Source organism: Phalacrocorax carbo, chromosome 18 (assembly GCF_963921805.1).
Source record: "Phalacrocorax carbo chromosome 18, bPhaCar2.1, whole genome shotgun sequence".
In the NCBI taxonomy this organism is placed as follows: domain Eukaryota; kingdom Metazoa; phylum Chordata; class Aves; order Suliformes; family Phalacrocoracidae; genus Phalacrocorax; species Phalacrocorax carbo.
Window position 1 is genome coordinate 10,254,261 of NC_087530.1, and position 14,513 is coordinate 10,268,773.

The following is a 14,513-nucleotide window of genomic DNA, read 5'->3' on the forward strand; positions in this document are numbered from 1 at the left end:
AGGGTGTTTAACATTCACAGCAGCGCGCTTGCTGCACCGCGTGCATTGCTGCTGCTGGGAGCTCAGGGAGGGCCACAAAGCCAGCTCCTTGTAAAAGTATAACATCACTTGGTATAATCATCCTGGTGGCATTCCTCTTTGCATCTAAAATCCTGAGATCAGTTCCCATCTAGTGTAAACCCATTCTTTTAATGTAGATGTGACTCCATCCAGGTTTCTGTTATTCTTTCCTTTCCCTACTTTGATATGCAAGATCTAAAATCCACAACTGCTGTAACAAAAGCAATTCAGTCTTTCCCCTGGGAGATCCTGCGGTAAAAGCCTCACCAAGAGCCTGTGCTGGTGCTGTCTGCAGCGCCAAAGGGAGGACAGCAGAAGTGCAGAGGTCTCAGACCTACACACCATCTGTTCTACAGCCCAGCTGGGGAAGCAAAGCAGGAGTGGGATGCAGGTGTGCTGTGGGGTTGAATCTATGGCTGGGATCTAGCGAGGGTGCTCCTGGCCAGGTCTTTTTCCCCCTGGAGCTTCTACAAAATGATCACAGAAATAGCTGGCTCCTTGGAAGAGTGAATGGGCCTGATCCAGCCTGCATTGAACTCAGCGGGAGACATTCCTTCCCCTTGGAAGGAGCAGGTGTGCTTGTGACTAGCGCTGTAAGGTAGTGCTCTGCCCCAGGGTTTCAAAGCATGAAGACTTATTTCACATCCCTCCCTACCCCTGCTCCTCTCTGAGGACTCTGCTGCTGAGGAGCTGTCAGGTACCAGCTGGCCAGAGTCCCTGGGGAGTTATAACCCCAGCAACTGCCCCATCACCATCAGGTCACTGGCAGCGAGGGCAGGAAAGACTCAGGAGTGCAGTAGGCTGAAACCACCTTCTGGGAACAAGGAGAGTTGGTATAAGTGCAGCTGGTACTGATTAGTGAAGGATGTGTCCATAAATATTTATTCTTGTCACTCCTGATAGTTGACTTACAAGTAAATTGGCTGCTTCTGCCTGCAGTGTTTTATGCTGATTTAACGGGAGTATGACTGTTGATGCACTGAGGCGCATGGCCACATACTCGCATATCTACTGGTGCGGTTCTCCGTCCTCATGCAAAGGTGACTAGGAAATATTCAGTTTAACTCCAGTCTGAGAAGTCAAGTCATGCTGAAAATTAGGGAAGGATGAGATGATGCCTTCAAAGCTTGTATCAGGGGAATTCCACTTCCCTTAGGGCGCAGTGAAGGGGAGGGCTGGGCATCAGTTCACCACTGCCACGTGTGGGAGCCTTGCTTGGAGCAAATCAGCTGCGTTCAGAGCTTCCAGGGCAAGCCAATCCTGCCTCAGGGAAAGAGAATAAATATTTTAAAATGTAATCAGAGTCATTGGGGAAGTGTGACAGGATTTAAATGATGACATAACACGCTTGTCTTGTCTCTGGTGCCTGTGCTAATGAGCATGAATTGAGAGCATTAGAGATCTATCCACAGGCATTAGTGTGTGTGAGTCAGGGGATCACAGCCTTAATTAGTCTCATCCTCTACTGGCAGCCAAGCCACTTGTCTGTCCAGTGCAGGGAGAAGCACCCTCCAGTGCTCTGGAGTTAGGCAGGCGTCAGCACAGCACCATCCTGCTGCCCATCACGAGACTGGACCTACACCTGGTTGTAGGGGGTTTCTTCCGTCTTCATTGCCCTAAGAGAAATCTGAGCACCTTTCCCTCTCTTCCAGGGAATTTCAGAAATGTTACGACAGCTCTGAGGCTTTTTTGTTTTCGGTTGAACTTTTCTCACTTTAGGAGAACTTTCAGCATTCAGAAAAGGGTTTTTTTTTTTGCTAAAAACCCATATTTTTCCCACCAAATGCTTAATTTCTACAAGAAAATGTGTGGGGCAAGAAAGTAAAAACCTGCAAAGAAAGGAACCAGGATAAAAGTTTTTCCTGGCTTTACTTCCTATCCCTCCATGCCCTTAATTCCCCAGTGTGGCCTTTTAAATGGAACCTCAAGAGGCCCCAGCAGCAAGGTTTGGCCTGGCAGCGGGGTGGGTGCTGGGAGGGAACCGAGGCGGTAGCTGCTCAGCCAGCTGTGTTCCTCGGCAAGAGATCAGTCCTCTGGCACCTCTCAGCATTGCCCTGATGGTATGAAATTAATTTTGAAGAAGAAAATCACATGGCTGGTGTGATTGATTCGATGCCTTTGCCCTGCTACATTTAATCGATGGCAGTGGGTATTTATTGCATTATATACTACAAATCAATAGTGATTAGTACCTCATTAACCTTTTCTGTTATTTTGATTGTCTTCTTGCAGTGTTGTAATAATGGAGCACAGAGCATCCCTCTCCAGCCCGGCAGAGATGGGTTTGTGGGCTGGGGAAGTGAGTGCTGATGCTTTTGTTGAGGAGTGTGACCCTGCAGCCCTGTTACTTCTCTGAGTAAGTGGAGGAAACATGGTGTACATCACCCCCACCAGGAGCCAGACGCTCATGGGAAGGTTCACTTGTGTCCAGGCTCCCACGGCATCTCAACCTGGTAACTCGGTGGCAATGGTTAAACAGGGAGCAAACTGTCAGCAGTGCACAGCCTCTGGGTGAACAGGCCTGAGGAAGAGAGCACTGCTGGGTGCTCCGGCGGTATTTCAGGGTTGTCACAGCAGGAGCGAGCTGCTCCTCGGTGACTTTTTTTGTGCTGCGCTTGCCCCTAGGATGCAGGACAGTCTCTGCTGTGATAGATTAGCAGAGAGCCTCAGTGAGCAGCTGTAAGGAGCAACCTCCCTTTTTCCCCAGATGTATTTGTTCCCCCCCCCAGCTGTGCAATCAGACCTTGAAGCTGAGGTATCCTGCTTTCTGGGCTGAGTTGTGCTCCTGTTGCAAACCTGCTGGGATAGTGTGTAACCATGGCAGTCAGCTGGATTTCCACTGCTGCAGAAATGTGGTCGGGAGGTCAGCCCACAAATCCTGCTAGACTGACAGGCTTCTACAAGTAGTAGACTTTGATAAATTTATTTGAATTAGATAAACGTCTTCAAATTAGATCAGCCCTGTGTGAGTTTCTCAATTCTCAGCGTGAGTGAAGCCCCTGAATTTCCCACCTGCTGGGAGGCTGAACTTGAGCAAATGAGCTCTGCAATGCTCAGGCCTGTTCTGAAATTGTCAGATATATTAAGAGAGCTCTTCAGAAAAGGACTGTGCTTCCCTCAGATTAATTTGGTACCCCCCAGCCACAGCAACTGCGGTAAGCAAGCGTCACAGCTTGTGTGACGTGCTGTGCTTGTGTAGGTGCCTCAGCTGTAGCTCCTAGAGAAGTCAAAGCTCTGGTGTGCCAGTATGAGGCAGCCCTTGCCTAAAGGGTGGAGACTAATTACACCACCGGGCTGGGGAAGTGATGTACCCATCAGGAGGAGAATTCAGGGTTGGAGGCATAAATCTGTATCACGGCACCCCCCACCGTGTGCAAGGTAGACCCCAGATCATGCGTAAAGGCAACACTGAGGATAAAGAGTCTGTGCTCTCCCCTCTGTCAAAGCATCCTGCAGCCTCACCTGCAAATCCAGCCAGTCCTCCTCTGCCACCCAGCTCATCTATGTGAGAATACTGGACTTGCTTGACAATTTCCACAGTTAACATAAGCCCAGTCCTGTGGAGTCCAAGTTACTTGCACCCCCGAGGCTGGCTCCTCTGCACGTGTTGCCTACGCCACTGCTCTCACACCGAAGGGCAGTCAATCCTCGTGAACAGGCTCTGTCCCCCTTATATACCAAGACACTTAACAGCCAAAGGTGCCCAAGTCGGAGACCAGGCAATGACAAAAACTGATCCTCAACAAGTCCCTGCTTCGCCTGTCCATAACATCCAGGCCTGCGTCGTGGCTTACAGATGATTTGTGCTGGGCATTAAAAAAAAAAAAAAGCCAGTGACGCAAGTGGCTTTTTCTTTCAGGCGTTTCGAAAAGGACTAGAGAGAGTGTAAGCGCAAGGCATTGCTGGAGAGGGGAGGAGGATTGCAGCTTTTAAATTGCCTGGCACTGTGGTGCGGGGTTACACCTAGTGGGGTTGGCACTGGAGACATCACTGCAGGCAAACCTGGGTGAAACTTCTTTCAGCTGGAAGGGTTTCTTTCACCAGAAACATAGCTTTATCTAAAGCAAATGCTTTCCCAAAATGTGGTTTTGTTTTAATTTGAATTGCTTTGACTTTGGCTCTTAATAAGTGTCAAAGCATTCCAATGGCATTAAAACGAAATGTTTCTGGTAACATTGGTGAAACTTGCTCTCTGTTTGATATGATTAAGTTTTTAATCCGGGCAGTATCTAAATGGCTGATAAACTGTAATCCTGTGGCATCCACCCTATGGAAACAGCGTGTCTCAGTGGTTTGGAGCTAAAATTCTCATCTTTGATCTTCTGTTGCACAATGTAAAACAACAAATTCCCACTCAATTGAACCTGTTTGGGGCTGGCTTTGCTCAGTAGCAGTCTCAGCGTGGCACTGAGCAATATGAGCATAAATATTTGTAGATATGCAGATGGATTTAAGAAGTGCCTGAGTTCCCCACCTCCCCTGCCTGTTTGAACTGTGCTTTTTTTAAGCATCTACCCCTGGCTGTTGGCTGGGACGTGTCAAATTGAACGTGGTCTGATTAAGCATGGCAGTGCATGTAAATTGGAAATGTTCCTGTTGCAAGTGGAATACACTTATGGTCATAACTGAGAGCTTAGAAAATCCCCCCTGAAATGATGATTTCTCACTGCTCCTAGGGCTTTTCTTTAAATCCGACTTCTGCCTGTTATACCCGGAGCTGAAGAGATGGATCACATATCTCTGCTGTTGTGCAGCTCCCAGCACAGTGGGGACCTTGTGTCTGCATTGTGCTCGATTCAGCTTTACCGCAAGACAAATGGTGAGGAGGTGCTGGAACCCAGGGTACCCCGGACTTGTGTTAGAAAGCCCTCACGACGCTTTTTCCTCTGCGTCGGCTGTTTCCGTAGATCGCTTAACTGCAGCGCTCAGCTGATTCCTGCCCATGCTGAGGAAAGCACATGTTCACGCTGCACAAACCAGCCCAGCTGGCCAGGGACAGCGGATTGGGAGCCAATCTGCTAAACAGGGATTTAGCCAAGCGGCAGCCCCGAGTGCCAGTCATCTCCTAATGCTCTCTTAAGGAGCCTAGCAGCACAGGCAGCTGCTGCTTCCTCCCTGGCCCTCCTCGCGGTTCAGCTCAGTCCTCCAACTCTGCAGCAAGGCATTTCCAACCAGAATTAGGTTTTGTTGTCTCCCTGCTACAGTGCCTTTTAAATAGGAGCACAGCCACTCTGGAAACATGGGGTTCACTTTTCAAAGAGGGCTTTGGAAAGTGATTACAATGGATTAATGCGGAAAGGTTAGGCAATTTATTCATCTGGCAGTTAGCAAATGCATGGGATTATTTTGTGCTGCAAGGATGGTTTTAAAAAAGAATATGAATAACATCATCTCAGCTCTCGCTAGCCTTAAGGCACTCTGCTGCACAAGCTAGGTGTTGGATCTGAAACGCTGTTTAAGAGCTGAGCCTGCGCAGTGTCCAACTGCTCCAGCTGTGTGAGGGTGCTGGAGTTTCATTGCCTGTGTCTGTGCAGCCCCTCTGGTTAACAAAGGTCTGGATCAGCCAGGAGTTGCCCCAGGAATGAATGTGGGCGCTCTGTTCACTAATCTTGGCTCCAAAGGGCCACTTACCTGCATGTCTGCAAAGTAACGCTGTTTGTAGCTGGTGTTGACTTTCCATCGTGAGCCCTTGCTGCAGCCCTAGCTGGCAGAGCTCCCTTGCTGAAAGGACTATTTTGATTTACAGTAGTGAGAATCTGGCCCATGGAGCCACGCAGCCCCGTGCAAGTGTTGCAAGCTGCTGGGAGGTGTTTGTTCAGCAGTGGTGGTTGTGCTGAGGAAGCTTGGAGAGGTTTTACTCAGGTGTGGGAACACTCCTGTGCCCAAGAGCTGGATGAAGCCCCTCTTTCCCTGCTGGCCCGAGGCCACGCGCTGCGCTCTCTCGACTGCATGGCTTAAGCACTTAAAGCAGTGGAAAGGAAAAAGCCCCTATATATTAATCAGCTTCACTTCAAAGCTGAGGTGCTAGGAGGAGATCTCAATCCCTTTCTTCTCCAAAGGAAAAGCAGTGGGTGTCACTGGCCGGACAGTATATGATGAAGATCCAACTTGCACAATGTGTGAACAGTCTAAATCTGTGGATTAAAATTTTGTATGTGGTCTGTGAGCAGAAACGAGAACAGGCTTCACATCCAGCCCTGCCCCAAAGGGGTGTCTTGGAGGTGTCCTATGGCAAGTAGCAGCGGGATGGGGCACCCCGAGGATGAACAGCTTCCACTGGCAGGGCTGTAGTAGCAGCCAGAAAACAATTATTTCCAAATGCAGCTACTCGTGTGGATGTTGTGTGCATTTCTGTCAGGTAGCATTGGATTGAACTTGTCTTAGGCTTGGAAAACTGGCTTCGTGCTAGTTTCTGGAGTAGTTGTCAAGATATCGGGGACCAAATGCCACTGTTGGGCAGCTTTGGTCATTGCATGCCTGCGGTGGCTGTGGTTTGGGCATTGCCGTGCTCTGCCAAAGTGGGAAGAGCTGACTGTGCTGCTCCAGCCTGGAGCTAGTGCAGCGCAGGGGCAGCTCTGTCTGCAGCCGCTTGAGTTAACGTGCTTGGTGTCTTCTCCTAGGATTGAAAAAAGGCTGGAGATGCTCAGATACTGTGCGTGTGGGAGTAGCAGTACTTTAAATAGAGGAGTCTTCAAGCAGGGTAGTAAGCGTTAAAATTGTGTTTGAGTGCAATTCAGAGACATGCAATACCTTGTTTGCCCTTCTCTTATTTTGTTTGGCTGATGTAGGCGTATTTTTGTTTTTACTTGCTTTCCTGTCCTATATTGTCCCTTTTTTCCAGTAATGTTGACTGTTCCATCTGCTTATTTATCACCCGAATTTCAATTAGCAATCTGCTTTGTTTAGTTTTGTTTTAAACAAGGCATTGAAAGCTCTAACAAAGCTTTAATACATAAAACCACTTGTAATGCAGCTGTTAAAGCTCTTCCATCATATCCATGAAAAAAATGAATTCTATTGCTATCAAGACGCATCTGATAAATTAGGTTTAATCCTCTTCTACTGCAGCGGATAGAAGGCACTTCAGCAAAGACAGAAAGATTTTTAAATGACTGAGATGGAAAATAGCCTTTGCTCAGTGTTCCAGAGATGTAAAAGAAACTAAAACCACATGTACTAAGAAGTAATTCATCCAGCAACTGGGAAAGCAGTCCTGGGATTTCTGCACTGGCAGAATTCTATTCATAGAATAGAATCATAGCATCATTAAGGTTGGAAAAGACCTCTAGAATCATCAAGTCCAACCATCAACCCAACACCACCATGTCTCCTAAACCATGCCCTGAAGTGTTACATCTGCATGCCTTAAATACCCCCAGGGATGGTGACTCCCCCACCTCTCTGGGCAGCCTGTGCCAGGGCCTGATCACTTTTTCAGTAAAGAAATATTTCCTAATACCCAACCTAAACCTCTCCTGATGCTGCTTGGGGCCGTTCCCTCTCGTCCTGTCACTGGTGACTTGGGAGCAGAGACCAGCCCCCCCCTCACTCCAGCCCCTCTCAGGCAGCTGCAGAGGGCGAGAAGGGCTCCCCTCAGCCCCCCCCTTCTCCAGGCTAAACCCCCCCAGCTCCCCCAGCCGCCCCCCAGCACACTTGTGCTCCAGACCCTGCCCCAGCCCCGCTGCCCTTCTCTGGACACGCTCCAGCCCCTCAAGGCCCTTCTTGTGCTTCTTGGGCCCCAAACTAACCTTGGTGCTTCACTTCTGGATCTGAAGTCACAAGTTAGGGGTGTGGAAGCAGAAAAGAGGGTGGCGGGGTGTGTGGCAGCGTCCCGGGCAGGGACGTGCGCCCCTGAATCCCACCAGCCCGTGCTGTGGCTTGCGATTCTGGCTGCCTGCAGCCCTGCCAGCTGCTTGATCGCTGGATCTCGATCACCAGGATCCCTCATGGGAAGGGCTTCTCTGGGGCAGCTGGCTCAGCCCGTGTTTGCTAAGTGAAGGGAGGTTAATTGCAGTGAGTTTGGCTTTGACTCGAAACCCAACATCGTAAATTTGTTCAACGCCCCGTCAATAATGCACGTGCTTAAATCCCATTGACTTGTGATTAAATTGGAGCCAGTGCTGAAGTTCTCTGCTGAATCATGGCTGAATGGATGAATTACCACTGGTTTAACTAATTACCAGTACTATAACTTACGGACAATCCGCTGCGCGGCGCACTGGGAAAACAGCCCTACGGGTCGAGTAACGGGCGCCGTGTGCCCCGGGTGGGCTGTTCTCCCGGGGTGCAAGCGACTCCTCCCGCACGGCCGTCCTCGTGCCCCTTCCAGCACCCCGCGGGCTCTGCTGCCGGGTGGGCGTGGGAAGCTCTCCCGTGGGACGGATGGGCTGGGGGGAAGCGTGGAAGGACTTTCCGTGGCCGCTGCCCGCCGGCTCGCCCCCACCCCGGGCGGCCGCCGGTACCGCGCGGCTCATCGCTGCGATGAGCTGCACGCGGGCCTCAGCCCGGGGCGGGGCCGATCCCGCCCCGTCAAACCGGCGCCGCCCCGGGCGCGCTAATGAGCGGCGGCGCTAATTACCGCGGGGGCGGGGCGGGGGGCGCGGTCCCGCCGCCGGGGCCGCTCTGTATAACCCGTCTCCCGGCAACGGCGGGCACGTCACTTCCTGGGGAGCCGCCGTGAGGCGCCGGTGAGCGCGCGGACAGGTGGAGCGGCGCGTGGAGGCGCCGGCCGGGACGGCGGGAGCCGGTTCCGTCCGCTCCGGTCCGGGTCGGTCCCGGCCGGTTCCGCCCGGTTCGGTCCGGCCGGGCCGGGCCCGGGCGCGCCCGGCGCGATGAGCGCGGAGCTGGACGGCGTGTCGCTGCACTCCTCGTCCTCCTCCTCGGGCTCGCTGGGCTCGGCGGCGGGGCCGGCGCCGCGGCCGCTGTCCGCCAACGTGCGGCGGCTGCACCAGGCGCTGACGGCGCTGCTGAGCGAGGCGGAGCGGGAGCGCTTCATCCTCTGCCTCAACGCCTACCACGGCCGCCGCAACGTCTGCGACCTGGTGCGCTCCCTCCGCGCCCTCCTCGACGGGCCCCGCCGCCGGCAGCTCCTGCCGCTGCTCCGCCTCGTCCTGCCGCGCTCCGACCAGCTCCTCTTCGACCAGTACACCGCCGAGGGGCCGTACCTGCCGCCGCCCGGCCGCCCCCCGCCGCCCCCCGGCCGGCTGCGGCAGGTGAGCCTGCGGCGGAGCAAAGCCCACGAGGGCCTGGGCTTCAGCATCCGCGGCGGGGCCGAGCACGGCGTCGGCATCTACGTGTCCCTGGTGGAACCGGGCTCCCTGGCCGAGCGGGAGGGGCTGCGCGTCGGCGACCAGATCCTGGGTGTCAACGGCAAGTCCTTGGACGGGGTGACCCACGCCGAGGCTGTCAAGGTAAGCGGGCGGCGGCCGCCCCCGCCCCGGGCTCCGCTCCCACCCTTGCGCCGCCTCAGCGGGTGGGGCGGCCGCCCCGGCGTGTGCCCCGTCTCCCCGTCCCCGGTGGAAACCTGCAGCCCCTTCGCGGAGCGGAGCGGCCCCCGGTTTGCGCCGTGCCGGAGGGATCGGGCTCGTCCCGCCGGCAGCGGCAGCGCGGGGAGCCGAGCGGGGAAGTTTGCGGTGAGGAGGAGGGTTCCTGCCGCTGGCCGGGGTCAGCCCGGCACCGGCTGCCGCTCCTGCCGCGGCAGGGTCATCCTCCCCTCGGGCCCAAGCCAGGTTTTTTGGTGTTTCTTTTTTTTAATCACAACATCTCTGAAATGTAGCGCTGCTGCCTGTATCCTCCTTACAGCCCGGGAGGCTTGGGGAAGTTGGAAGTCTGCTTGAGCCGGGTTTTAGGGCGGGTACTTTAGTATCTCTACCATGCTTTCTGCTCCCAAAGGTGGAGAAACCGAGGCGCGGAGAAGCAGAACACCCCCCGCCGCCACCCCAGGACTGCACGGTGCCCGGAGCAGATCCCCGCTCCCCTTCTGTGTCAGGGGGAGAAGGAGAACACTTACACAACCGAAGTGTCTCCTCCGGCTCGTCCCACAGCGCAGCGTGTTTCCATATGCCCCGGAGACCTGTTATACATCACAGCAGGGGTGCTATCAATAAAAGCCTTCGTGTAAGGCTAGGTGGGGGAGCTCCATAAACTGTGGGATTTTCACCTGAAGCTCAGTGTTCTGAGGCAAAGTCCACGGTTGAGCGACCCAAATCATTCACAGAGATGATCTTGTGGCTGGTGGGCTCAGCTCGGGGGGTTCCCGTGGCACAGCAGTACCAGGCACAAACCTGTTGAACTGAAGAATCGACTTCTAAGGCAGCAATTTGTAGGCAGCGCGTGGAGAACAGGGATCTGGGGTGACAAGACCGTTTTGCAACTGTTTGTGCTTTAGTTCTTCCATAATAAGCTAAAGCGCTTCTGTTGGCAGCCCTGCTTCGTGTGGCGCGTTCCTCCGACAGTGCATTAATCTTGCACAGCTTTGAACAGCGTCTTCACAGCCAACCTGCGTGCTCCTTGCCCCGTCTTTAAATCGTGCCCCAGGCAAGGGCTTGTCTTCCAGCCTGGAAATCAGTCCCCAGTCATCTTGAGACTAAAGAAAAGACTTGTAGGAAACTGTTGTTGTTGTTGTTCCTAATGACAGGAGAACAACGGTGTAAGCTTTCGGAAGTTAGGCTGCAGTTCTGTGCCCTGAAGGTTACAAAAAACCCTCCGTATTTTGGCTAGGGCGTTGGGATGGGTAGAAACCAGGTGTCAGGAATTCTCTGGTCTGTTAAATGACTTCATCTCTAATTCAACCAGCTCTGCTGGGTAATTCACATCGCCTTCTGTTTGTTCTCATGTAATGTACGTGATGTCTTTTAGACACTATTAATATTGAGTGAGACTAAGTGCTTCCTGCACAGAAATAATTCCTGTAGGAAGCGGTTTGCCAAGGAGTTGTTCTGAGACAAGAGCTATGTTTCGTTAATGCAATCCTCATAGGAAAGAGAAGCTTAGAAATTGTCTGCTTGTGAGCTGAACTTCTTTAAACAACAGTTTCATCACGCACGCAGTTGTGGTGGCAGCTTCTAGAGCTCCTGCACGCGTGTTACATCTGGGAAGGGTTTGTCACCCCTGGAGCAGTGGTAGAAGCACTTTCCTTGGGAAGGGTGGCAGGGTGATTGCCACTACAGCTGTTTCCGTTCCTTTGGAGACTTTTTAAATTAAGCAAGTGCTAATTTGTCCTTGCATGCTGCGTGTGGGGGGGTGGGGAGCAAATAGCATTCAACGGTGCTAAAGGGCAGTCTTTGGAGAATTTCTCTTGGGTTGAGATGCAAACACCTTGGCCCATGTTTTGGGCCTCGTGCAGGGTGTCAGAGCTGCGGTGACAAACACGGCAGCTTAACCCCGTGTTCTCTGCTTCCCCTTGAAACCCAGGATCTTGGGCTCAGTCTCGATGTGAATGTTAACAGCCTCTGCCTGTAGTCTGGTTTCCTTGAGCAGAGCAACCCTTGCTACATCCTGACATCCTCACTGATGTCTGCGGGTCTGCTCTGCAGTGGATCAAGGGAGAGAGAAACACTGGATAAACAGACTTGTACCAGAGCTAGGTTTGGTCCTGGAATTTATGTGTACGCTGTACTCAGGATCGAATACAGAGAGGGGGGAAAAGGTGAGCAGAGAGGCTTTCTTAATACAAAGCCACGGCTGTGTAGCTCGATCTCCCAAACGCTGTCTGCCTGCTTCAGACGAATAGATGTGGTGAACTCTCCATCAGAAGCTGTCTGATTAAGGCACAGCTCCCGTTCCTGCGTGCGCAGCGATGGTCTGGCTCTCCATCTGTCTGAGGAGCAGCACGTTCCTGTGCTGTGCTTCCATCTTGACTGTCCTGCGGCAAGAAACTGTCTGTCTAGGACAGTGTTGTTATTTGTAATATGTAGAATGTGGTGTTGTGAAGGAGGTTGTCAAAGCTTGTTCTTCAGGGCATGAGACGATTGCAGGGATCAGGAAGGCTCTTCCACTGCTGGCCTGGCCTGCTCCCAGGCACATCACACTCTCCGGGGCGAGCATGACAACTTACTGAACCAGAAATCAACTTGCTGTCTTGTCAGGGTGCTCGGAGATGCCCAGCTGTGAATACGGGCAGTGAGGCAGCTGCTCAGATGGGGCCGTGAATAAGTACGTAGTCTTGTTTGTGCAGCCTGTAAGAGCAGTGACACAGTAGTTACATTCACAAATTGTGGTAGCTCGCTTGCCTTCTTTTCGTGCTTGTCTGCTGGGCAGGAGTACCCTGGCCGTGTCCAGCGCTCCTCTCTAGGAGGAGAGAGGCATTGCCTGTGGAATAGGAGCAATTTCTGTCTCTGCCTTGTATTTGCAGGCATGGCTTGGAGCCGTGATTTACCAAAAGTGGAATCATGGCACCAAATGAATACTGCCACGACACTGGGCAAAGAAGACAAAAGTAATGAGCTGCGTGCTGTCCTAGCTGAACACCGGCTGGTGGCCTGTGACCAGTGCAACGGGGTCCATAGGTATTTTAGTGTAAATTAGGTAAGAAGTGGAATTCTGACTTAGATGACAAGATTACATAAGCACTTCAAATCAATTCACTTAATGGCCAGCTTCTTAACCTTTATGTGAGCAGTGGAGTTCTATGCCGTGTCTGCTTCATGCGTTGTGTTTCATCCGAATCAAAACTAAATGACTCCATTACAATTATAGCTCTATCGTTCCAGCATTCAAGAGTGCACTTTAGCAAAAGATCACTGTAATTTGAATTATGGTGTATGTGAAGTTTATATTGTATGTCATATTTTTAGAGCTTGCTTGGCTTTCATCAGCCTTCCTATATAGTACACAATTGATATTGTAGCAGTCGTGCTGAAAGTTTGTATTGATAAGCTGTAATATTTTGTCCAGAGTAGCTAAAATTGAGGTGCTTGTGGTTTTAGACCATCAAAATTTTACACACGGAGGTATTTCTTTTCTACCTCGGGGTTTATATTAAACTCGTGCTCCCTTTCTTCCCCACCCCTTACTTTTATTGCTTTGCAGTAGGCGTGTTTTTTTTTTTATGCCCTTTAAATCATTTAGGGAGAAAGGGGAGAAAAGAAAGTGTAAAGTATCTGGACTCTGATGGATCATTCCTGAGTGAGGATTTGGCTTAACGAGCAACACCAGCCTCAAAAGAGCTGCACCAATGCCACTGCTTGCCCTGCTGTGTCTTTCAGTTCATGCTGACAGCTGGACAAATCCAGATGAGCTTGATCAAAATCACCAAAAGTAGGCTAATTTGTGTGCATTGGTCTTAGGGGGTGCAATTCTTTCATCTTGGTATAAATCTGTGGTAGCTTTGCCAACCTCAGTGGGCTTGTATCGGGCTTATTCTGAGGGAACTGGGATAGTTCAGGTCCACTGTCTTGGGTTCTTCAGAGTTGCTTTGGGGAGAAGCTGTGGGTTTTGCTGCAGGTGTGATGGGGCCAGGGGAGATCTTGTGATGAAGCAGATCTGCTACAGACAAGGCAAAGGTCTCCAGAACGCAGCGCCATGCTCTGCCGGCTCTCCCTCCTGCTGGCGGGTTGCTGCCTGCTGCAGCCCTGCCTGGGAGGGCTCGCCGGCCACGGAGGGGGATCGCATCGCCAGCCGCCGCGGGCTCCCTGCTCAGGCAGAGGTTTTCACTCCTCCTTTCTTTCATTCCTTCACAGCCTTTCCGTCTCCTGCTCTGATAGTGTCAAGTGGGCATTTAAAAATAATTAAAAGATTAAATTTCTTCTTATGTTCTATTCATTTGAACTTTCATGATGGAAAACAAGGTGATCTCTTCAGAGACCAGAATATTTCATACGAGGTAGAAAGGGCTCCAGCTGCTTGTGCTCTGGGCACTTGAGGTATTGCTAAAAGACCGCTGAGAAATGACAGAAAAGACGTGCAGCCCTGAGCCTCGGAAGCGTGTTTAGAGCAATTTTACCTTCCAGGCAGCTTACAAGAAAGCCAATCTCATCTCTTTGTTTCTTGTGATGCCCAATTAATTGATTATCATTATCTGAGACTGCTTATTTGCTGTAGACAGTAATCACCACTGTACTGTACAGGCATTGTAACAGCTAGTAGGAAGGAACGCAGCTTGGTTTCTTTGGTTGGTTTTTAACCCTTCCAAGTACTTGGAGTTGTGGACCATCACACACAGTCATGGCTGGGATGAATGAGGAGGGAAAGCAATGCGTTGATCCCCTGATTCTGTAAAGATATCAGGCTTGTTCCTTTAAATGTCTGCTTGCTTATCTCTGTGTCTCTGTATTTTTAGAAGTCACAGACTGATCCAGAGGCTAGAAACCTCTCGCCTTCCCCAAGGGGCCTCGGGTAGCTGGAGCATGGAAGCGAAGGAAGTGACTAGCATCTACCCCAGCAGGTTCGGCAGTAACCTATTCCTTGGGCTCTGTTTAGAAACAAAAAAACCCAAGAACTGCACACAAAAAAGC

General features: G+C 51.7%; 1 protein-coding gene across 2 annotated transcripts in view; it reads left to right on the forward strand.

Moving 5' to 3' along the window:
• Window positions 1-8,709: 8,709 nt before the first annotated feature.
• Window positions 8,710-14,513, forward strand: part of WHRN (whirlin) — a 57,283-nt gene continuing 51,479 nt past the window's right edge. The window contains exon 1 of one of the 2 annotated variants that reach the window (XM_064468639.1): window positions 8,710-9,470. In XM_064468639.1, the coding sequence (XP_064324709.1) occupies window positions 8,892-9,470 (579 nt within the window). In that variant the 5' untranslated portion in view covers window positions 8,710-8,891. The remainder of the gene's footprint in view (window positions 9,471-14,513) is intronic. The other variant, XM_064468640.1, reaches the window with a different exon arrangement.